We start from the raw sequence: 25,413 nt of genomic DNA, 5'->3' as shown, positions 1-25,413 counted from the left end.
TTTCAAACAAGGAAACCAATTTTTAAAAACAACCTCTCATTAAATGGCATTAAAACTATGACACAGGTGGAAAAAAGTCAGGCATTTGAAAGTGAATCTGATTGTGTATCCTTAACTTAGACCACTGGGCCTTTTGTTCACCTCAGAGTGAGTTCAGGACAGAGCATAAGCCTTAAATTTGGATTTCATCACTTTGTGTAAGAACCTGTGAAAGGAACAAAAAACAATGGGCCAAATTTTGCTCTCAGCTGCATAGGTGAAACTCCTACTGAAGTCAGTGGAAGCTTTATCCATGTAAAGCAGGATTTACCCTGAAAGGTATAGAACTGGTGATATACCATATAGTGTCTGAGTATAGCTTGGCACTAGGAATTAAGGATTTACTGACTTAACACTTGACTTGTTCATCCTTCTTAGAACATTCCTATGACATCATCTTTTGATGCTCTCATTGATTAACTTTCTGATTCCCTCAGTCTGAAGCATTTTATCTGAGGCTTTTGTGGAGTGCTAAATTAAATGAATAGTTTAGTGACAAACCAATTGGAATTAATCAATTGAGTAAAACAACTGCACTAAGCATGTGTATGTGAGGCGGGATTTGAGGCGGTTTTATACTTATTAGAAGTGGAGAGCTGCAGCTGCTGCATATGTTGATGGAAATAGAGATAATGAGCAGCTAATTTGTGAGTTTATCTGGACACAGGTGTAGCACTGTTCCGATGTAAATGGTATGTCAAGAGCAACTGCGTATGTTGTCTCTATCCAGTGTAATTGGCTGAAATTGGTCAAATATCTAATGAAAAGCATAATTTTGTGTCTTAACTGATGAAAAATGGCACAAGTCATGAACATGAACAGCGGAAAGGAGGTAGAACAATTAAAAGAGGAAATGTGTGTGGGAACCCAAAGCTGTAATTATAAACCATTGTAATAAACAGCTATATTTGAAAGTGTAATGTATTAAAGTTATGTGTTAATTTTACCTTTTCTGCTAACTGACACTTCTATATGCATAACCTATTTGTTACTGAAGGCTAATGAAATCCACATCTTCTGTTTACAAATAGTAGGAAGGAACATTGCTAACAAAGGTCTCATTTATGTTATTTTAGCAGTCATTAAACCCTTAAGGCCAGATAGAAAGGAAACAAAAGATCCTTTCTTGCACAGGAAGAATAGTCATTTGGAAGGATCAAGAAACATGATCCACACAAACTGGATTTCAAAACAGTTTGAACTACCCTGGACTTTTTAAGAGGCTGGTTTTCTCAAAGAGCAGAAAGACTTCCTGGGGCTGGAGATACACGTTCTTACTACCTCTTTACTCATTTGCCTGATCCTGCCCAAACTGTGACTCTGGCTGTGGTAGGAAGAGCAGGAGCTACTTGCCCAATATGCCCCATTACAAGCAAGTGGGCAGGGAGGGGGCAGAGAGAGGGAATGGGGAGTAATAAGTGTCCTGATTTTACCTCCTCTCCCCAACTTATTCCTAAACCCAAGTAGCTACCCAGGCACACAGGGTACTTCCTCACAAAATGGAGTGAAGTTACTCCATCCTTGAAGCTGGGAATGAATTCGGACTCTGAGACAATTCCCCTTGTGGTCTACTCCTGGAGCACGCAGCTATGGTCTGTCCCTTATCCGGGTCAGATCATAAAATGATAATCTAGGCCACAGGAATTAATTTAATTTTTTCCCTGAAAGGTCCTCCTGCCCCTGCTAGAGCCCTAAGGATCCTCCCATATTTAATCAGTCAGCAGGTTAAAAGGTTGTTCTGTAAATTATTTCCAGTTTCATTGTTTGCCATCTGGATGAACCATGTGTATTTTTATTCTCAAATACAACTATTAGCTTAATTGTTCAGTAAAATATTTGTAACACAGCAATGCGATCTTGTGCATATTTAATCAACTGAACCATAAAAAGAAATCGTAGCAATGTTTAATGTACACATAATATTTCTATTTCTATCTCTCTGCTTCTCTACCCACAAAGAAATATGAAAGCTATCCAATTATTTTTGAAAGAGCTTTAGCTTCCACACCACATGTTATCACATTTTTCCTTAATATAGTGCTTGATGTATGAACTTCTGAGCAGCACCAAATATCATTTCCTAACACTTTGTAGGCATTTTAAACGATGAAATTCTTTCTATCCCAAAATGTAATGTGAGAATGTATCTATTGCTTTCACTGCAAAAGAACTGAGTGAATTTGCTTATCTCCAGTAATTGAGACCCTTTGCTGATTCTTACTGAATTTTGATTTACTGAGTCAGCAAGTAAATAATGAAAAAAAATTAAGAATACTTCATCATAAAAGGTGTTTTGGTCATTTATTTTCACAAGTGAATAGCAGTTTAGTTAAATGTGTTATGATAACCCTCCATAGCGTACTATTAAATGTACTGCAGTTTAGTTTATAAAAGGAGTGAACACTTAGTAATAAGAAACCTTACTACCTGACAGCAGAATGAGACCTGTGGGTATTTAAAAACAATTACTGAGTTTGCAAAATAGTGAAGTAAGAATTGGTGAGGTTCTGTATTACTTACTCCATTCCCAATTGAGCGGCTCTTTTTGCAAGGTTGGTAGTTTTGATGACCATTAGAAATGGACGATAAATTAAAACCCTAAACCCAAATACTCAAACTTTGGGGAAATGTGGATCTGGATCCACACCTCACAACTGGGCCTCCTTCTCTAGTGAACCATACCAAATTCCTTGGTCTGACCACCTCAAAACATTGGATAAGTTCAGGTGTGGATCCAAACTTTGAGGCTTGATTCCAGTATGCACTTGCTAGTGAATAAAGGAGAAAAGGTTTCTTTGCTTTATGTATCCCCATCTTATTTATATTCAAGAGAGTGTTTCATAGGGACTTGATTCAGAGACACAAAGTAGAAAGAAAGTTAAGAATGATCCAGTGGGAAGTATGTTTCAAATAACAATCATTTCTCTCTTTAAAGGAATAGAGCCATCACAGTTCCCAATATCCCATTAACAGATGTCAGTACTTTGATCCTAACCTGGTGTTGCACTGGATACTGTTGGCCACAGCTGTTCAGGTCCTCCCGGCCCTCCTCGTAAGACTCCTGCTTCCTCCATGTGCACAGCACTGAATAAACAAGCATACGGATTAAATTACATAGTTCCCATCTGACCTGTTTTTGTTCAACATTCCCTTTTCTGGTTACTTCTCCAAAGTCACAGTTGTTCTTTGTTGCACCAGGGCTAATGCAACATTGCATCATGCTAGCAGGTTCTGCTAATGCATTATTAAAGCATCTATCATATCAATCCTGCAACAACTGCAAAAATTGTCTTTGGTTATTATTTGAATGTTGCAACATAATTCCATGCAGTTCATATCAGACACAAATATTATCTCTAGAGGATGGTTTGTTTTCATGAATGTGATGTGAAATCACTAACACTGCAAGGAAGTCATGTACCCCAGATTCTCAAAGGTACTTAGGTGCCTAACTTCCACTGAAATAGAAAAAAGAAAAGGAGTACTTGTGGCACCTTAGAGACTAACCAATTTATTTGAGCATAAGCTTTCGTGAGCTACAGCTCACTTCATCACGAAAGCTTATGCTCAAATAAATTGGTTAGTCTCTAAGGTGCCACAAGTACTCCTTTTCTTTTTGCGAATACAGACTAACACGGCTGCTACTCTGAAAACTGAAATAGAAGGTAGGTGCCTAAATACTTCTGAGGACCTGGGCCCTAATCCATATCATGTTTGTAATGTCTTAGCAGTGAAGTAAATAGTGAAAGTCAGTTCTGGGCTTCTTTCAGCATGCGATTATCAGTCACTCTTCTACAGTAAATATTCCAATGCAATTTATAGTACCCGATGCTGATTACCGTATGCTTTTGGCAAGCAATTTTGAAGGGAGAAATTAGGTGTCACAAACTACAGAAACCACACAATATTATGTTTTATACAGTGTCAAATGATGAACAGTCTGCCATGAGACCAGTAAATTTAATTGTTGAACATTGTCTAGCTCTGAACTCATAAGGAGATGATGGGGGGAGGGAGGCACGGAATAGATGCCTGATATCTTAAAATGAAAAAAGTAGATATCTGTTTTTTTAAAATGAGCTCACCCTTTTCACTTATCATGCAAGTTACTTCAGGCAAAATCCTGAAGTAGCCCGTTCCACCTGTATGCAGGCAAGGCTCCCACTGATTTCAAGAAGTGTTCTGTTTCAGTTTGGACCGAAAGAAGTTTCTAAAACTTGGTCAATTTATTTCTCAGTGTTAATGGGCAAGATTTTTAAAACTGGGAGCTCAATACTGCAAGACTGTAATTCGTCTTGACACTTTCCAAATGATTTTGATCTGTATGATATTTAAACTTGATTTAACTAAGGAAAATCAAAATTCATATTGATTAGAAAAGGTATTTTTTAGTTAAAAGGGCATTTCAAATATTTTATGTACAGTTATTTTACTTTGTATTTGCTGTAATAGTCTCCAGAGAAACATGAAAATACATTTTAATTCCCTCAAATCTATGTTTCTTTGTATTCAGCAAATGATTTCCCCTCTGAGTTTCTAGTGTCACTTGAAATTACCATGGCCTTTTTATTTATTTCTAAATTTGTTATCTGGTCCTATTGATAAAGTCAGAATAGATCTGAGAATAAGACTGGTTAGTTAATTTGCTAAGACACAGAGACCAAAGATATTATTTTATCTAGGTCCTACACAAACAGCATTATTTTACTCCTTTTTAAATTTATTGAGGAGCAAATTATAGTAAGGCAAATTTGGGATCTAAGGCTGAAATTTCTAAAGGAGTCTAAGGTGGGCATCTAACTCATGAAGGTTTCCTTGGAAATCTCAACCTGATATGCTTGTCAATGCCATTTTAACTTTGTTAAACACCTTGAATGTACCACGTGGTTAATAAACTGCCTGCAGCAGTGGTACACTTTTATGGTAATGAGAGGTAGTGAGATAGAAAACTATTCATGCTGCATACAATCTATTTAAATTTATCAGAGTGGATGATAACAGGAAGCTTTAATGTGAATGAAGAGTGTATAATCAGTTAAATAATTCAATAATTGTAGCAATCAGGCATTCATAGTAAATGTATAAAGAAGCATGAGGTAAAAAACATGAATGCATAGACCAAACACTAATATAGTAATGAACAGCATAAAAGACAATTACAGTGAATCAGTAGAGCTGGTAGATATAATGCCTCAGAAGCAAAACTTGGGTGCTTCCCTCACAGCATGCAGATCTCACTAGCGTATGTCACCAGATGTACCAGACTGAAAGACAGTCTCCTTCACAAAGGGAGAAAGATATAAGCCCTTAAGAAGGGGAAGCACAGTACATACCTTTGTATTCCTGCTCTTAGGGATGCAGAATAACGCCAATCAGGATTGGGTTGTTTTGGCTGCAGAAACAAAGAGAACAAAATCTGTATTAATTTGTATTAAAACATATTTTAAAATCTATGCAGCTGAATACAGGCTCTTCTCCAGAGTTTCTAAACATTTTCACATCTATTGTCAAATGGCTCCATAGAACTACTTACATTTTTTATGCATTCAGAGCTGCCAAATCTCCCAGTAAATATAAAGACACTTTTGTCTGAGTGCACTTAGGTCACTGAATATGGAGTTAAATGTTTATATACCAAGACTTTGGATTGTGAGGGTTAATGTGGGGAAGGAGGTTATTTTTGTAAATTGGGGGGCTATTATTTTGCCCATGTTCAGAAAAATCCTGGCCATAGGAGAAGATGATTATTGCTGGAAAAGAAAAGAAATAATTTGCTGGTTTCCCCGATAAAACTAGGCCACTTATGCTCTTACCCTGGAACGTATCCATCTGTACATATACAAAATGCAGCCCCCCTGTGAAGAATACATTGGGGCCAGTTTGCTTGCTGTGAGTTTTCTGCTGGGGTTAGTGGACTGCAGAGGACTGCACTAGATTGTATCAGACTCGCAGGCTGCAGCAGGTTTTTACTGAAGGCAGACATGTTCTTTCATAAGACCAAGAGCTGCTACATTTTCCACACTGATAAAAAGGCATAAAAACATGAAGGAAAAAATAGAGAGCAATACCCTTCAACCAGTACATCTCAGCACACGCTGACCTGCTACAGCATGACTTGCTATGTAAGGGTTGCCTGAGAAATTCCTGATTGATTACAAGTTGCTCCAGAAAATGTTAACACCACTTTTCTTGCAGTGCACTGCATACAACATTCATAATAATTTAAAATTATAGGCAACATTTTCAAACGAGGGTGCCTAAATCAGGCACCTAAATATTTAAGCAGCTAAGCAGCTTAATTTTCAGAGGTGCTGAGCATTGATTTCAATTGTAGCTGCAGGTGCTCAGCACATTTAAATATTGTGACACTTTTTTGATGGCCAATTGTGCATGTAGGTGTCTAATGTTAGGCATCCAAGTTCGAAAATGTTAGAGTATAGACATAATGAATTACATTCATACTTGATGTGTCTTGTACAGTGGCCCATACCCAAATAATACATGCTAGTAATGGTGTAATTCTACTGAAGTCACTGGAGGTAGACTAGAAGTGAATTTGGTCCCATTACTTTTAAAAATGTGTTGAATACCCTAAATTATTTAAAGGCAGCTTTGTCCTTGTCCTTGGGATTCACAGTGTGCTCTTCTCTAGATCAATAAGTTTTACACAAATAAAGATATAGCAATAATGATATGCACCATCTTTCTACCTGGCTATCTCAATAGTTATAAGGCCCCCGTCACTATCTGAGTTTGAGGAGCTATTTGGTACTCTGCATTGTAGCATTCTTCACAGCCTGATATACACAAAAGAGAAATTCCACCCATTGCAACAAAATATTAAACATCTGTGCTAGTAACTACCTTCACGTTTAAACCCAGTCTCTGTGCCCAGTTTCTGCTGGGCTTAGTTGTGAAAAAGACAATTATGGCTCCAAGATTCTCTGACTGTACTTGTAATGAAGTAAAAATCTTAAATGAATCCACATGTACCATAGAATCTCTATGGATAGTAATTCCATGCTATAATAAGAATATAACAGTAGGGATCTATTATCGACCACCTGACCAGGACAGTGATAGTGATGATGAAATGCTAAGGGAGATTAGAGAGGCTATCAAAATAAAGAACTCAATAATAGTGGGGGATTTCAATTATCCCCATATTGACTGGGTACATGTCACCTTAGGACAAAATGCAGAGACAAAATTTCTCGATACTTTGAATGACTGCTTCTTGGAGCAGCTGGTACAGGAACCCACAAGGGGAGAGGCAATTCTCAATCTAGTCCTGAGTGGAGTACAGGATCTGGTCCAAGAGGTAACTATAACAGGACCGCTTGGAAATAGTGACCATAATATAATAACATTTAACATTCCTGTGGTGGGAAGAACACCTCAACAGCCCAACACCGTGGCATTTAATTTCAGAAAGGGGAACTATACAAAAATGAGGAGGTTAGTTAAACAGAAATTAAAAGGTACAGTGACTAGAGTGAAATCCCTGCAAGCTGCATAGACACTTTTCAAAGACACCATAACAGAGGTCCAACTTACATGTATACCCCAAATTAAAAAACACAGTAAAAGAACTAAAAAAGAGCCACCATGGATTAACAACCATGAAAAAGAAGCAGTGAGAGATAAAAAGGCATCTTTTAAAAAGTGGAAGTCAAATCCTAGTGAGGGAAATTGAAAGGAGCATAAACACTGCCAAATTAAGTGTAAAAATGTAATAAGAAAAGCCAAAAAGGAGTTTGAAGAACAGCTAGCCAAAAACTCAAAAGATAATAACAAAATGTTTTTTAAGTACATCAGAAGCAGGAAGCCTGCTAAACAACCAGTGGGGCCCCTGGACGATCGAGATACAAAAGGAGAACTTAAAGACGACAAAGTCATTGCAGAGAAACTAAATGAGTGCTTTGCTTAAGTCTTCACAGCTGAGGATGTTAGCAAGATTCCCAAACGTGAGCCGTCCTTTGTAGGTGACAAATCTGAGGAATTGTCACAGATTGAAGTCTCACTAGAGGAGGTTTTGGAATTAATTGATAAATTTAACAGTAACAAGTCACCAGGACCAGATGGCATTCATCCAAGAGTTCTGAAAGAACTCAAATGTGAAATTGCGGAACTATTAATTATGTTTTGTAACCTGTCCTTTAAATCAGCTTCTGTACCCAATGACTGGAAGACAGCTAATGTAACGCCACTACTTAAAAAGGGCTCTAGAGGTGATCCCCGCAATTACAGACCGGTAAGTCTAACGTCAGTACTGGGCAAATTAGTTGAAACAATAGTAAAGAATAAAATTGTCAGACACATAGAAGAACATAAATTGTTTGGCAAAAGTCAACATGGTTTCTGTAAAGGGAAATCACGTCTTACTCATCTATTAGAGTTCTTTGAAGGGGTCAACAAACACGTGGACAAGGGGGATCCAGTAGACATAGCCCTGGTCTACACTAGGACTTTAGGTCGAATTTAGCAGCGTTAAATCGATGTAAACCTGCACCCGTCCATACGATGAAGCCCTTTATTTCGACTTAAAGGGCTCTTAAAATCGATTTCCTTACTCCACCCCTGACAAGTGGATTAGCGCTTAAATCGGCCTTGCTGGGTCGAATTTGGGGTACTGTGGACACAATTCGACGGTATTAGCCTCCGGGAGCTATCCCAGAGTGCTTCATTGTGACCGCTCTGGACAGCACTCTCAACTCAGATGCACTGGCCAGGTAGACAGGAAAAGAACTGCGAACTTTTGAATCTCATTTCCTGTTTGGCCAGCGTGGCAAGCTGCAGGTGACCATGCAGAGCTCATCAGCAGAGGTGACCATGATGGAGTCCCAGAATTGCAAAAGAGCTCCAGCATGGACTGAACGGGAGGTACGGGATCTGATCGCTGTATGGGGAGAGGAATCCGTGCTATCAGAACTCCATTCCAGTTTTCGAAATGCCAAAACCTTTGTCAAAATCTCCCAGGGCATGAAGGACAGAGGCCATAACAGGGACCCGAAGCAGTGCCGCGTGAAACTGAAGGAGCTGAGGCAAGCCTACCAGAAAACCAGAGAGGCGAATGGCCGCTCCGGGTCAGAGCCCCAAACATGCCGCTTCTATGATGAGCTGCATGCCATTTTAGGGGGTTCAGCCACCACTACCCCAGCCGTGTTGTTTGACTCCTTCAATGGAGATGGAGGCAACACGGAAGCAGGTTTTGGGGATGAAGAAGATGATGATGATGATGAGGTTGTAGATACCTCACAGCAAGCAAGCGGAGAAACTGCTTTTCCCGACAGCCAGGAACTGTTTCTCACCCTGGACCTGGAGCCAGTACCCCCCGAACCCACCCAAGGCTGCCTCCTGGACCCGGCAGGTGGAGAAGGGACCTCCGATGAGTGTACCTTTTAAAATACTATACATGGTTTAAAAGCAAGCATGTGAAAGGATTACTATGCCCTGGCATTCGCGGCTCTCCTGGATGTACTCCCAAAGTCTTTGCAAAAGGTTTCTGGGGAGGGCAGCCTTATTGCGTCCTTCATGGTAGGACACTTTACCACTCCAGGCCAGTAACACATACTCGGGAATCACTGTACAACAAAGCATTGCAGTGTATGTTTGCTGGCGTTCAAACAACATCCGTTCTTTATCTCTCTGTGTTATCCTCAGGAGAGTGAGATATCATTCATGGTCACCTGGTTGAAATAGGGTGCTTTTCTTCAGGGGACACTCAGAGAAGCCCGTTCCTGCTGGGCTGTTTGCCTGTGGCTGAACAGAAATGTTCCCCGCTGTTAGCCACGGGGAGGGGGGAGGGTTGAGGGGGTAGCCACGCGGTGGGGGGAGGCAAAATGCGACCTTGTAACGAAAGCACATGTGCTATGTATGTAATGTTAACAGCAAGGTTTACCCTGAAAGAGTGTAGCCACTGTTTTATAAAATGTGTCTTTTTAAATACCGCTGTCCCTTTTTTTTTCTCCACCAGCTGCATGTGTTTCAATGATCACAGGATCTTCTCCTTCCCAGAGGCTAGTGAAGATTAGAAAGAAAAAAAAATGCACTTGTGATGAAATGTTCTCTGAGCTCATGCTGTCCTCCCACACTGACAGAGCACAGACGAATGCATGGAGGCAAATAATGTCAGAGTGCAGGGAAGCACAAAATGACCAGGAGGAGAGGTGGCGGGCTGAAGAGAATAAGTGGCGGGCTGAAGACAGGGCTGAAGCTCAAATGTGGCAGCAGCGTGATGAGAGGAGGCAGGATTCAATGCTGAGGCTGCTGGAGGACCAAACCAGTATGCTCCAGTGTATGGTTGAGCTGCAGCAAAGGCAGCTGGAGCACAGACTGCCACTACAGCCCCTGTGTAACCAACCGCCCTCCTCCCCAAGTTCCATAGCCTCCACACCCAGATGCCCAAGAACGCGGTGGGGGGGCCACCGGCCAACCAGCCACTCCGCCACAGAGGATTGCCCCAAAAAAAGAAGGCTGGCATTCAATAAATTTTAAAGTTGTAAACTTTTAAAGTGCTGTGTGGCATTTTCCTTCCCTCCTCCACCACCCCTCCTGGGCTACCTTGGTAGTCATCCCCCTATTTGTGTGATGAATGAATAAAGAATGCATGAATGTGAAGCAACAATGACTTTATTGCCTCTGCAAGCAATGATCGAAGGGAGGAGGGGAGGGTGGTTAGCTTAGAGGGAAGTAGAGTGAACCAAGGGGCGGGGGGTTTCATCAAGGAGAAACAAAGAGAACTTTCACACCATAGCCTGGCCCATCATGAAACTGGTTTTCAAAGCTTCTCTGATGCGTACCGCGCCCTCCTTTGCTCTTCTAACCGCCCTGGTGTCTGGCTGCGCGTAACCAGCAGCCAGGGGATTTGCCTCAACCTCCCACCCCGCCATAAACGTCTCCCCCTTACTCTCACAGATATTGTGGAGCACACAGCAAGCAGTAATAAGAGTGGGAATATTGGTTTCGCTAAGGTCTAAGCGAGTCAGTAAACTGTGCCAGCGCGCCTTTAAACGTCCAAATGCACATTCTACCACCATTCTGCACTTGCTCAGCCTGTAGTTGAACAGCTCCTGACTACTGTCCAGGCTGCCTGTGTACGGCTTCATGAGCCATGGCATTAAGGGGTAGGCTGGGTCCCCAAGGATACATATAGGCATTTCAACGTCCCCAACAGTTATTTTCTGGTCTGGGAATAAAGTCCCTTCCTGCAGCTTTTGAAACAGACCAGAGTTCCTGAAGATGCGAGTGTCATGTACCTTTCCCGGCCATCCCACGTTGATGTTGGTGAAACGTCCCTTGTGATCCACCAGAGCTTGCAGCACTATTGAAAAGTACCCCTTGCGGTTTATGTACTCGCCAGCTTGGTGCTTCGGTGCAAAGATAGGGATATGGGTTCCGTCTATGGCCCCACCACAGTTAGGGAATCCCATTGCAGCAAAGCCATCCATTATGACCTGCACATTTCCCAGGGTCACTACCCTTGATATCAGCAGATCTTTGATTGCGTGGGCTACTTGCATCACAGCAGCCCCCACAGTAGATTTGCCCACTCCAAATTGATTCCCAACTGACCGGTAGCTGTCTGGCGTTGCAAGCTTCCACAGGGCTATCGCCACTCGCTTCTCAACTGTGAGGGCTGCTCTCATCTTGGTATTCAAGCGCTTCAGGGCAGGGGAAAGCAAGTCACAAAGTTCCATGAAAGTGCCCTTACGCATGCGAAAGTTTCGCAGCCACTGGGAATCGTCCCAGACCTGCAACACTATGCAGTCCCACCAGTCTGTGCTTGTTTCCCGAGCCCAGAATCGGCGTTCCACAGCATGAACCTGCCCCATTAGCACCATGATGCATGCATTGGCAGGGCCCATGCTTTCAGAGAAATCTGTGTCCATGTCCTGATCACTCATGTGACCGTGCTGACGTCGCCTCCTCGCCCGGTATCGCTCTGCCAGGTTCTGGCGCTGCATATACTGCTGGATAATGCGTGTAGTGTTTAATGTGCTCCTAATTGCCAAAGTGAGCTGAGCGGCCTCCATGCTTGCCTTGGTATGGCGTCCGCACAGAAAAAAGGCGTGAAACGATTGTCTGCCGTTGCTCTGATGGAGGGAGGGGTGACTGACGACACGGCTTACAGGGAGCTAAAATCAACAAAGGGGGTGGCTTTACATCAAGGAGTATTTCAGGCAGGACTTCACGGAGGGTTCCAATAAGAAATGGTGCACCTAAGTTATTGTTCTTGTTGGAACAAGGAGGTTACTCTGGCCTCTGATTGATACATGGCTAGATTTACCTCGCTGCACCTTCTCTGTGAGTGACTGCAGTGTGACCTAGAGGAATGAGTCCCCTAGACGGGGGAGGGGGGGAAGCAAATGAGTACAAAACAAATCTGGTCTATTTCTTGTTTTGATACACCCCATCTATCTTTTACATCTTTGGCTGGCAGCAGACGGTGCAGAAGGACTGCATGCCATCCACATCTCATGGCTGCCCGGCAGAAGATGATGCAATAGGACTGCTAGCAATCCATATCGCCTGCCTGCTCACCATAAGACGGTTCAATAGGACTGACTGCAGGATTAAAGAGAATGACCTGGTCAAGTCACTCCAAATTTAGTCCCTGCGCCCATGTGTGCCCAGGCGCTCCTGGCCGACGTGGCCAGGAGCACCTCGGACATGACGATGACAGCTACCAGTCGTATTGCACCATCTGCTGCCACAAGGCAATGGGTTGCTGCTACTGTGTAGCAATGCAGTACCGCATCTGCCAGCACCCAGGAGACATACGGTGACGGTTACCTGAGCAGGCTCCATGCTTGCCGTGGTAAGGCGTCTGCACAGGTAACTCAGGAAAAAAGGCGCGAAACGATTGTCTGCCCTTGCTTTCACGGAGGGAGGGAGGGAACGGGGGCCTGACGATATGTACCCAGAACCACCCGCGACAATGTTTTAGCCCCATCAGGCATTGGGATCTCAACCCAGAATTCCAATGGGCAGCGGAGACTGCGGGAACTGTGGGATAGCCACCCACAGTGCAACTCTCCGGAAGTCAACTCTAGCCTCAGTACTGTGGAAGCACTCCGCCGAGTTAATGCACTTAATGCACTTAGAGCACTTTCTGTGGGGACACACACACTCGAATATATAAAACCGATTTCTAAAAAACCGACTTCTATAAATTCGACCTAATTCCGTAGTGTAGACATTCTCATAGTGTACTTAGATTTCCAGAAAGCCTTTGACAAGGTCCCTCACCAAAGGCTCTTACATAAATTAAGTTGTCATGGGATAAGAAGGAAGATTCATGGATTGAGAACTGGTTAAAAGACAGGGAACAAAGGGCAGGAATAAATGGTAAATTTTCAGAATGGAGAGGTGTAACTAGTGGTGTTCCCCAAGGGTCAGTCCTAGGACCAATCCTATTCAACTTATTCAGAAATGATCTGGAGAAAGGGGTAAACAGTGAGGTGGCAAAGTTTGCAGACAATACTAAACTGCTCAAGATAGTTAAGACCAAAGCAGACTGTGAAGAACTTCAAAAAGATCTCACAAAACTAAGTGATTGGGACACAAAATGGCAAATGAAATTTAATGTGGATAAATGTAAAGTAATGCACATTGGAAAAAATAACCCCAGCTATACATACAATATGATGGGGGCTAATTTAGCTACAACTAATCAGGAAAGAGATCTTGGAGTCATCATGGATATTTCTCTGAAGACGTCCATGCAGTGTGCAGTGGCAGTCAAAAAGGCGAACAAGATGTTAGGAATCATTTAAAAAGGGATAGAGAATAAGACGAAGAATATCTTATTGCCTTTATATAAATCCATGGTACGCCCACATCTTGAATACTGCGTACAGATGTGGAACCCTCATCTCAAGAAAGATATACTGGAATTAGAAAAGGTTCAGAGAAGGGCAACTAAAATGATTAGGGGTTTGGAATGGGTCCCATATGAGGAGAGATTAAAGTGACTAGGACTTTTCAGCTTGGAAAAGAGGAGACTAAGGGGGGATATGATAGAGGTATATAAAATCATGAGTGGTTTGGAGAAAGTGAATAAGGAAAAGTTATTTACTTGTTCCCATAATATACGAACTAGGGGCCACCAAATGAAATTAATGGGCAGCAGGCTTAAAACAAATAAAAGAAAGTTCTTCTTCACACAGCGCACATGCAACCTGTGGAACTCCTTGTCTGAGGAGGTTGTGAAGGCTATGACTATAACAGGGTTTAAAAGAGAACTAGATAAATTCAGGGAGGTTAAGTCCATTAATGGGTAAGGAATGGTGTCCCTAGCCTCTGTTTGTCAGAGGTTGGAGATGGATGGCAGGAGAGAGATCACTTGATCATTACCTATTAGGTTCATTCCCTCTGGGGCACCTGCCATAGGCCACTGTCGGCAGACAGGATACTGGGCTGGATGGACCTTTGGTCTGACCCAGTATGGCCATTCTTATGTTCTTATGTTCTGGCCCTGGCCCTAGCCCCACTCAACTTTAAAGAAAAACTTTAGGACTGTTCTAAACTTCGTCAGCTGGTAGTGGTCCTCAAGGAACCATCCACCTACTAAGGAGTATCAGAAAACAACACACTCTTATCACAACTTTTCCCCATCCTGACATGCCTCCTACACCAAGACTGCAGGTGAGCAGATACATGAGCTGGCTATCCTGACTTTTCTTCTGTTGTGAAAGAACACCAAGGGAATTCTCAGCTCAGAAGACAGAGCTGATTTCCACTCTTTCTGCACCAGGAATGGAGTGGTTCAAAGAATCTCTGGTCCTTAGAGTGTCTGATCAAAAAGAGAGAGAAGCAGCACGAGGAACAGAATTCTTCCTATAGTCCTGGCCAAAAACCATATTAAGTTATAGTCATGGCTGAAAACTGGGGAATTCTCAAGGAAGCAGAGAAGGAAAGAAAGGCAAAAAAGGAGAGACTGTCTGTCACACTGCTACATTGGTTCACAACACTTGGATGTTTTCCTTCTCACCAATAAGGGCTAGAAACTTAGTTTATTTAAATGAAAGCTTTCATGCTGCAGATTATGAATCTGTCATGGAGACAGGATAAATTCATCAAGTAGGCTGCATCTGAGCCACACAACACCTTTGATTTAAATATAATATAAATTACAACCATGAAGTCAGTGTGGCATTCAAAAGGGTTATTGCTCCACCAGATACGCTTGCTGGAATAGTTTGCAACTGCCATAAGCCCTCTGTTTTTTCATTGTGTAGGTTGAGCAGAGTAGAGGTTGATCTGCCATATATTTGGAGGTTTCAGAGTAACAGCCGTGTTAGTCTTTATTCGCAAAAAGAAAAGGAGTACTTGTGGCACCTTAGAGACTAACCAATTTATTTGAGCATGAGCTTTCGTGAGCTACAGCTCACTTCATCGGATGCATACTGTGGAAACTGCAGAAGACATTATATACACAGACACCATGAAACAATACCTCCTCCCACCCCACTCTCCTGCTTTAGATAAGCTATTACCAGCAGGAGAGTGGGGTGGGAGGAGGTATTGTTTCATGGTCTCTGTGTATATAATGTCTTCTGCAGTTTCCACAGTATGCATCCGATGAAGTGAGCTGTAGCTCACGAAAGCTCATGCTCAAATAAATTGGTTAGTCTCTAAGGTGCCACAAGTACTCCTTTTCTTTTTGCATATATTTGGAGTGCATGGTAGATGACCCATACTGCCAGAGTGTACTGGGACACTGTAGATATATATAATATCCACATAGGTAATCTGGTGTGTATCATAAAGTCTCCAATCTACAGTGGAATGGAGGAGATGTAGTATTTAGCCCTTGTATGGATATTAAAATGCAAAATGTAATCTCTGCCTTTAGTGAGAAGGAATGGCAAAGGGCCAGGTTTCTGGTCCAGATGCAGCAGTTGTTTGGCATTTCACAGGGTTCAGTAACATATCAGAGTAGGGAACAGTAGGGCTCTACCACTTGTATTTAAAAGGCAGAAGGGCGAATTGTCTTTGGCCTACATAGGAGAGTGGGGATGGATATGGGGGCACATGTTAAGATGGTACTGGAACCTTAACTGCAAATGTTCTGACAGTCAAATATATATGAGTTGTTGAGTTTTTTAACTATAAAGCTGTTATTTTAATTAATTTGTCTGGGAATTTCCTTACTTTTTTAAGAACCTTCACAGGTCTGACTCAGCATGGGTATGGGTGGCAGAATCTAGCCCTTAGTTTTTATGACCATTTTTCTACCGCATGGGAGCAAACAGTGACTCACATGAGAACGAACAGTCTTCCATTTCTTTGGGGCTGCTCTTGCTTAGTTTTACTGGACGCTGAAGGACTGGGTTTGAACACTGGATGACTGGGAGCTGTCAGTGATCTGCAGGAGACATGTTCATCATACTTTTATGCCATCATAAGCCAATATCCTGTAACTGGCAATGCTAGTGGGAGCAAAAGAAATCAATACCAACATCTTCTTTGCAGCATTAGCAGTAATAGGCTTCTCCTCTGGTCCTACTATCAGTCCTGCCTCCATAAGTACTCTTTGCCTTTGGTCCCAACAGAGAAGCCAGTTGAGGAGGCATATGACTTCAAAGCAGAATGTTGGGCAGCCAGGGCACGGGAAGTGAGTTTGAGGCATATGTCATAATGATTAATGTTAGTTGTTCAAGTGTGGAAACAGATAAGCCAGCCAATTTCCTATCTGCATTCCACAATGTACCCACAGCTTTATGAATTCTTATGTTCTGTATATCACTACAAGAGGAACTGAATGTTAAAAACAAATCAAATCCAGCATTAACACAGCCAAACTATATGTACAAGCAGACTGAAAACCAGCATCATGGTAACAAAGCTAAATATAAATATAGTGATGGGTAAAATCAGATGGTTCAAAGTTTGGATGTTTGGGCTGTTCCAAACACAATCCCCCTCCACCAAACAGGTCCTGTGACAGACTAGTACCACTTTCAAGCCCTAGCAAGGTCAAATGGACCAGAGTTTGGTAATGTGATATGGATCTTTTCATTTACAGATCACAAATTCAAATCTGCCCCTGCTGTATAGATAGTGACAGCTGTGAGCATCTCGGTGCTGCTTCATGGCCAACATGAAATTAGTTTGGTGGTCTTAGTACAATTCCCAGTGGACAGTTCACAAAAAATTATTGGCAATTGACAACTGATATCTTTTGCAGGGCTTGTCATAGGCCCTGTTGAGTGGAGGGAGACTATGTGGTGACAGTCACCCCTACTTGATATTGTCTCATTGCAAGGAATGATTTGTGGCCCGCTACCCCATTCTGCCATCTTAGATATGATCTTAGACTGCACTCCCATCCAGTGTCTTTGCGAGGCCACAAGGCAGTGCCACTGGCAACAATCCTTTCTACTCCTCAACGGTCTTCAAGAAGAAGGGTGTGATGGGAAGCTTTCATCACACATGCAGTAGTAGGAAGCAGCCCAAAGCCACGCCCTGTTTCTGCCATCATCAGCTTTTCCTGTTTGGCTCAGAGAGAGCACATAAAAAGCAATGACTCCTTCTGAAAAACTGAATCAAAATTTATCGAGGTGTTTTTAATGGTGGACATCACCACAGAATCTGAGTGTCTCACCATAGTATCTTATGACTTCTAATCCTACAGAGCACATGGGGTACGTTCAACCATTCAGGGAACCAGAGGCTATACAAAGGGATTAATGTGTCCAGGCATAACCAACCAACGCATTTTATGCTACCAAATGTGTGCAGTCATCCTAAAAACAAAACATGTTTATGCAAAATTTTACGACAATGTTTTAAAATAGCATAATGTTGATCCAATTTCACTAACATTTTAGCTGAATTACAAACAAATGTTAATGAAAAATCATTTTCCTTAGTTCTGATATGTTGACATCTCAGGTATTTGTTGCTTGAATTATGAGATTCATATGTACTCTGGGCCTGATTCAGTATTCACTGAAATCAAAAAAGCCCCCCTCCATTAACTACAATGGGTGTTGGCTCAAGCCCTGTTTGTGTGAATCAAACATTTACAAACAGTTAGCAAATGATGAGAGTGCTAAACACATCCCACTCTAGTCCTATATTCACACAAATACTTAGTAGAATAACATACTATCTTCTTATCAAATATATCCACTTTGAAGCAATAAATAAAAGGCCTTTTAAAATCCTAGACCACTTACAGCCCAGTTTCCTTTCTACTGAGAATATGTTGACAGTTGTGGGATTCATGGAGCTATTTCAGATTTCCTACTGTAAAATCTGAGAGTGATTATACAAAAATGCTCATACTAAATTCAACATAGAGAATAAACTATTTGTAGTCTAGCATTTGTTTATCGTTCCAGAAATTAGAATGAAAAGATAACAGAACAAAATTCAGTACAGAATATTTCCCCCTAACAATGAGCATTTGCATTCCTAACCCTAAGAAAACTAAAATGAAATTAACAGGTCAATGCTTCTTTAAAATATATTTATGAGTTCTGGTACAGTGAAAAACTGCTTTGTCTGCTTAATGTTAGATGCAAGTTTCTGCCAGCACAGCTGTTACCCTCAGCCTCACAGTTTGACTTCCCTGGAGCACAGAGCACTGACCCTGCATAGCAGAAAAGGAACTGGTGCTGCTTCTAACCAAAAGAACAAACATTTCTATTTAACCTTTCCAATGTCAGAGAGCCCAGAGAATTTCTTAAAGGCTTAAGTCCTTGAACTGAGATTGTAAGATATTCCAACATTAATACCTTTAAAGCCCTTGTGAGAAATCTCTTGGGAAGATTGCTTTGGACAATGCTATGTGTTTGCTAGATTTAGACACTTCAAAGCACACTTGAATCTAAAGAAATACCAAGATGTGTGAAACACATTTTTGTTTGATTTATTTCAAATGAATAGCACTCTGTCTCTGAAGCAGCCAACTGGAGATGGCACGGGGAGGGAGTAGTACTTCAGTGTGTATAAACAACCACAAAATGAATGAACTACTAGGATTTATCATTACTAATCTGCAGCTTCAATTTTTCCTTCAGAAGATACACAGTGCTTTATTTATTGAGGAACCTACATTTTACTGATCATCCAATGAGTGCACAAAATGGCATCAGAGGGAGGCCAATGCCCAGAACTGACGGTATATTTTTTCCATCAAGGATTCAGTATGCCAGCTGACAATTAATAATGTGCCACAGTGCATTTTTGCTAAGAATACTGAGTTAGACCAGATGCCCATCTGATTGTTCATCCCTGCATCGAAGTGAAGAGGCTGCCATGGTATCCAAGATATAACGGACAGGTTTAGCTACACAGAGGGCATGAACAAGGTGGCAAAGATAAAAAGACAGCAGGGAACAGATATTACCAAGTGTCACTCAGCAATTCAATGGGTGTATGAGAGAAATGGACACTAGAATACATTATTAAAGTTTCAGAACGATGAGGATAAGTCATTTCTGAAAATGATAGGCAGCAATACCAGGGACCCAAGGGGTAGAATAGGATCGCTCCCCTCCACACACTCACAGTCCACACCAGTAGACAGCCATACATGCTGGCTGTAACTTCACAGAATTCCAACAATGAAACCAAAATATTTTGCACAAGCTAATTTTATCCGTATGTAATTATCCTTTGCTGACTGCCCTGGTTATCCAGTAGTGATGCTATAGCACCAGTCATTCATTAATCCAAGTATCTTGATCCTTGTCTCCAGTGCCGCCAACAATCACTCCACTGCCTGCTAGTTTAAAGACTACTCAGGCAAGTGCTAATATGTTTGATTTTTACAAAACAAACTTGATTGAGACTAAGATTCCATTTGAAATAACCATATTGGCCTGCAAAAGGGCCTAGGAGACAGTGAGCTGAACATTAGCAGAAGCATGAGCTGTCTTGAAGAAAAAGGACATTATCATTTACCATACCACAACTAACACATTAGTAGAATAGTACAGAAAAACCATATAGGAAGCCACAGAGTTTCAGCTGATGCAAAGAAATCCCTAAACTTAATAGGCCAGTTACATCAATATAATTCCACTGATGGCAATGAAGTTACTCCTGATTTGCCTCAGAGTAAGTGAAAGAAGAATCTGTCTCTAATTTTAAATATAAAAAGAACCTGTGAAACCCACACACACACACGTATCCTGGGCACAGAATTTTTTTTATCTGACTGCAGAATTAATGTATACAACATTTTAATATATGTGAAACCCAAGAAATATTTTCACTTATGGTAAATTCCACAGAAAGCCTGAGTAACTGGTGCAGCTTCTTATCATATTATAGTTAATTGATGATAACATCTGTCCCCAAGCCTTATTAGAAAAAAATATTTCTTTATAGATTGTCCAGTGGTAACAGTTACATTATATATCAATGTTGTAAGATGCCACAAGATGCAGTGATCCCTGCTAGTACACTTTATAAATGATGGGATGGGCCTTTCAAGAATTATACAAATTTACTATTGCTATAGAAACAAGCAAAATATGGTGTTTGGCATGTTTAATAAGACTAACAATGTCCATTAAAACCAGCATACCTTGACATTGTTAATCAGTGGATCACTTTTAACATGTGTATGTGGAGACTGAGTAATGGGGCAAAATATGTAAATTTGAAAGAGATAATCTGCTAAGAATTATTAACCTGTGAATTCAGTTATATGGCTCCATTGTCTCATGTGCATCTGACAATGACACAGGTTCTCTGCATTACAGCACTATAGGCAATTTTTGTAATGCAAGGCCTTAGGAAATTTCACTGAACTTGTGGAAAACAGTATCTAACAGAATTTCTTCTCTGTTTAAATCTTGCAAAACTAATAAGTAATTGCTTGCACATCTGGATTCTGGTTCTTCACACAACTGAATATGTGGTAGATATTGTTTCATTCCGACATTAAAAACAGGAGTTAATAAATTTGTATTGTGTCTCTCTGCTATTGTACACCAACACTGGGGTTAGTAAGCTGTCTTTGCTTGACCTGCACAGTTCCTCAGAAATTGCTAATTCACTACATGCAATAGGATCTATCTCCTAAAGACATGATGGCAATCTATTACAAATTTCCGCTGTTTCTACATCTAAACCGAAGTCATTTTCAATTATCATCCATCTGTTTGCACAGAAGCTCTGATCTAAGGAATATTTGTAATCCTTTGATTCTTCCCTTTTCTGCACCATGTCTAGCATGTCACCTTATGATCAACAAATTCTAGATATTTCTAATAAAAATATTTATAATACATATTAAGAATCAGATAACTAATGGTTCATTTGCCCCACTACACTATATATTTGATAGCCATTATGAACTTAGATTATGAAAATCACATAGTCATCAAAGTCATATTATTGCGTCACTGGGAAAGAGTAAAATAGCTACATCAATTATAAATGGAGGAACATTATTTGGTATCAGCATTATTTTAGGAGAAACCTTGTTATTAAAGCCTGCATTTTATATCTTTTAAAACCAGTGAGACAAGATGCTCATTTCTTAATAAGGAGAACAAAAAAACATGGCTTGATAAGACATGTTCTTGTTTTCAAAAGAAAAACATTCTGGCTGATTTGAGAGGGGCTAATAAGCATAAAGATTTGGTTAATATTTCTGTGTAGATACAAAAAAGCAAAGCAACATTCCATCCAAGCACAAGGATACAATCTTTCCTTATGCTTGCATACATTTTTCATGTAAATGTACAAGCCATGTGCTTGCCATATTACCAGTGCACAAGTAATGTACAGTAAATGCAATATTTTCCTTATACATCAGAATTAAAACACAATCTGCCCAGCAGTGAAATCACTATCTTTTCACTCAGAGTAAAGTGTTGCTGTGTTCACTTCCAAAATCCATAACACAGGAATGATATAGAACACTACAAACTGTACACTAGGTCTACGCTGGCTATGTACTAATAGAAAGCAGTGACTAATTCATCACTGTGGGAAAATATTGCAGAGGTTAATATACTGCTGGTCAAACCACAGGTATTAAACAGTTTTCAATAGCAAACCAGCAGGTTACAGGTTGTTGCACTGCAACATCATCACTGGTAAACTGGGTCAACAGCCTTGAAATGTGTCATTGTATTGCCAGACAGGAGAAGAGAAAAAGGCAGCCCCATGCAGTGCAAACATCAAAGTATAGAGAACATGTTCTCAGACAACTAAAGCACATATACTAAGCCAAATCTATCTTATTAGTGGCCTGGCCATGGTAATTTTGTCTGGGCACAGGAGCAATACATTGTCAAATATTTTTAATCACTGTAAAGTGTCTTATTGATTCTTAGTATCATCTCATTTCTTCTGCAGCATTCTAACCTTAAAATTTTAAGATTACATGTGTCATTCCTCAGTAGTTTGTTGGAGTGGGCATATCTGTAAAGAAAAGGGGGGGGGTTGGGGAAGGGGAAACCTTTTCTATACCATCTACAACAGAAATTAAGTGAGTCTCAAACAATGTGCTCACACTGAGCCACTAACTTACCAAATGAACCTAGAAAGCCCCACTATTTACCTGGAAACCAAATGTGTTTCATAGATTAGAATTCAGCAACCAAAATAGGGAATAAACTGAACCTAGACATTCCACTTTTAACCTTCAGATAAGGACACATTGTTAGGTTCAGAACATGGTTCTGGTCATGTATCAATTCATCCTCACCTCATTAGGCGTAATGGAGTCATTTTTAAGTATGATCAGGTTTTGTGCACTCTGACCACTCTGTCCTGTCAGATGTCTCTCAGCCATCACTGCATGAGGACCTGTTCCCGTTGGGCCACCAGTATTGTAAAACATGAAAGTGTCACTTCCTGATCCTGCAGTCAGACATGCCTTATAGCAGTAGGTCTTAGTGAGAGACCCATTCCCCCGCACTTCAATAAAATGTGGCTGTACTTTTAAACCATGCGGTATCCTAGCATCAATGTTGTTGTTAGCCTGCTTGTACATTTCAGCAGGATACCTTTCTCTGAGCCCACAAAAACTTCCACAACAGGAGTCACCATACACACTGTATCTGTAGCACTTGATGACTGTTAGGACAATGATTGTCAAAAGAAATATGAATGAAACTGAGCTCAGAGCAATAATGAGATACAGTGTTATCTCTGAGTAGTTTCTAGTACTTTTGATATGCCTCCTTGTGTCAGGGATGATTTTGGAAACTCTATCCACAACAGCGATGGTTATGGCTACTGCTGAGGACAGGGATGGCTCTCCATTGTCTCTCACAACAACTGACAGGTTGAAAGTAGTAACACTGTCATCCCCCAGTTTGCGAGTAGTCCTAATCTCCCCGCTGTGTAGCTCCACTCTGAAGAGATCTGGGTCTGAGGCTTGAGCCAGATGGTAGAACAACCATGCATTTTGTCCAGAGTCTGCATCAATGGCTATTACTTTGGTAACCAAATAACCTGCGTGTGCCGAGCGAGGGATCATCTCCAAGGCTGCCGAGGCGTTGGTTGAGGTAGGGTACAGAATCTGAGGGGCATGGTCATTCTGATCCACCACATACACGTGGACAGTGACAGTGCTGCTAAGTGCTGGGGTCCCAGCATCCTGGGCCTGAACAACAACCTGAAACTCCCTTAACTTCTCGTAATCAAAGGAGTTGACCGCATATATGTTACCATTGTCGGATTTAATGGAGACGTAGGATGTGACAGGTAGCCCTTGAATTTCCCCTTTCAGGAGAGAATAGGACACATAGGCATTTTCGTTGGCATCGGGATCGATGGCTTTTACAGTGCACAGCGAAACCCCGAGCGCGTTGTTCTCGGGGATGTAAACAGAATACATGGGCTCTTCGAACCGCGGAGGGTTGTCGTTGACATCAGAGATGTACACTTGTATCACTTTGTGGGAAGAGAGGGGAGGGGTCCCGGCGTCCGTAGCCGTGACCGTGATGTTGTAGGAGGAAGCCCTTTCGCGGTCCAGGTTGCCCTGCGTGACCAGCGTGTAGGAGTTTTTGAAGGAGTTGAGTTTGAAGGGGATGTTGGGAGGGATGCTCAGACTGACCTGCCTGTTCAGCCCGGAGTCCTGGTCGGTTACACTCATTAAAGCCACCACAGTCTCGGGCCGGGCGTTCTCCGGCACCGGGCTGTACAGGGAGGTCAGCACCACTTCGGGGGCATTATCGTTGACGTCCACGATGTTGACCAGCACCTTGCAGTGCCCGGCCATGGACACAGGGCCCCGGTCGGTGGCCTGCACATAAATCTCATAGGAGGAGGCCTCCTCGTAGTCCAGCGTGCCGTTGACCCTCACCTCGCCGGAGACGGGGTCGATGCTGAAGAGCTGCCGCACCTTCTGGGGAGTGTAGCCGCTGAAGGAGTACAGCACCTCCCCGTTGGAGCCCTCGTCCGGGTCCGAGGCGTTCAGCTTCACCACCAGCGTGCCCGGGACCGCGTTCTCCAGCAGGTTCACTGAGTAGGTGGATCGGTCAAAGACGGGCGAGTTGTCGTTTGTGTCCATGACCCGAATGGAGATCTGGGCCGTGCCAGACCTGGCGGGGCTGCCCCCATCCATGGCGGTGAGCACCAGCTGCTGCAAGGCGCTTTGCTCCCGGTCCAGGGGCTGCTGCAGCACCAGCTCCAGAAGTTTGCTGCCGCGCTGGAAGCCTTTGAGGTCCAGGGCGAAGTGCTGGTTGGGGCTGAGCCGGTAGCTCTGCACCGAGTTGGTGCCCACGTCGGGGTCCTGCGCGCTCTCGATGTGGAAGCGGGCGCCGGGCACAGCGGACTCGCTGACCTCCAGCCGGTAGTCCTGCCGCGGGAAGCGGGGCGCGTTGTCGTTGATGTCCAGCACCTCCACCTCCACGTTGTGCACCTCGATGGGCTGCTCGATCACCAGCTCCAGGCTGAGGAAGCAGGAGGGGCTAAGCTCGCACAGCGCCTCCCGGTCCATGCGCTCCTTCACCAGCAGCGCCCCACGGCCCAGATCCAGCTCCAGGTACTGCCGCCCGCTGCCCGAGGTCAGCCGTGCGCCCCTGGCCGACAGCCGCTGCGGATCCACGCCCAGGTCGCTCGCCACGTTCCCCACGAAGGCGCCGCGCTGCAGCTCCTCCTGCACCGAGTAGCGGAGCTGCCCGCCCGCCGGCCCCAGGCACAGCAGGAGCAGGAGAGCCGGGATCCGGAGCGCCGCCGCCCCGCAGCAACGGCGGGGAAAAGACGGCGCCATGGCCGAGGGCGGAGGGAGGGGTGGGGGGAGCCCAGCGCAGCTTTCACCTGACGCGCTCGCAGCCCTGCCGGGCCTCACATCCCTCAGCCGCCGCCGCCGCCTCCCACACCCAGCAGCGGGTTCATACACCCGGCTAGCAGGCGCCGCCCGCTGCGCCCAGCGCTGCCGCCGCCCCT

The 25,413-nt window shown here is 42.8% G+C and overlaps 1 protein-coding gene across 16 annotated transcripts in view; it reads right to left on the bottom strand.

The window, feature by feature from the left end:
- The window catches only part of LOC141992114 (protocadherin alpha-C2-like), a 333,092-nt gene that overhangs the window by 72,794 nt on the left and 234,885 nt on the right, over positions 1–25,413 (bottom strand). For 15 of the 16 annotated variants that reach the window (XM_074960777.1, XM_074960773.1, XM_074960778.1 and 12 more), the window contains exons 2-3: positions 5,373–5,431; positions 3,035–3,123 (exon numbers count right to left, since the gene is read on the bottom strand). In XM_074960777.1, the coding sequence (XP_074816878.1) occupies positions 3,035–3,123; positions 5,373–5,431 (148 nt within the window). Of the gene's footprint in view, positions 1–3,034; positions 3,124–5,372; positions 5,432–22,723; positions 25,270–25,413 lie in introns of those variants that run through there. The other variant, XM_074960774.1, reaches the window with a different exon arrangement.

Source organism: Natator depressus, chromosome 8 (assembly GCF_965152275.1).
Source record: "Natator depressus isolate rNatDep1 chromosome 8, rNatDep2.hap1, whole genome shotgun sequence".
NCBI classification, from domain to species: domain Eukaryota; kingdom Metazoa; phylum Chordata; order Testudines; family Cheloniidae; genus Natator; species Natator depressus.
Note: the sequence above shows the minus strand (reverse complement) of the source record. Positions and strands in the feature narration are given on the sequence as shown.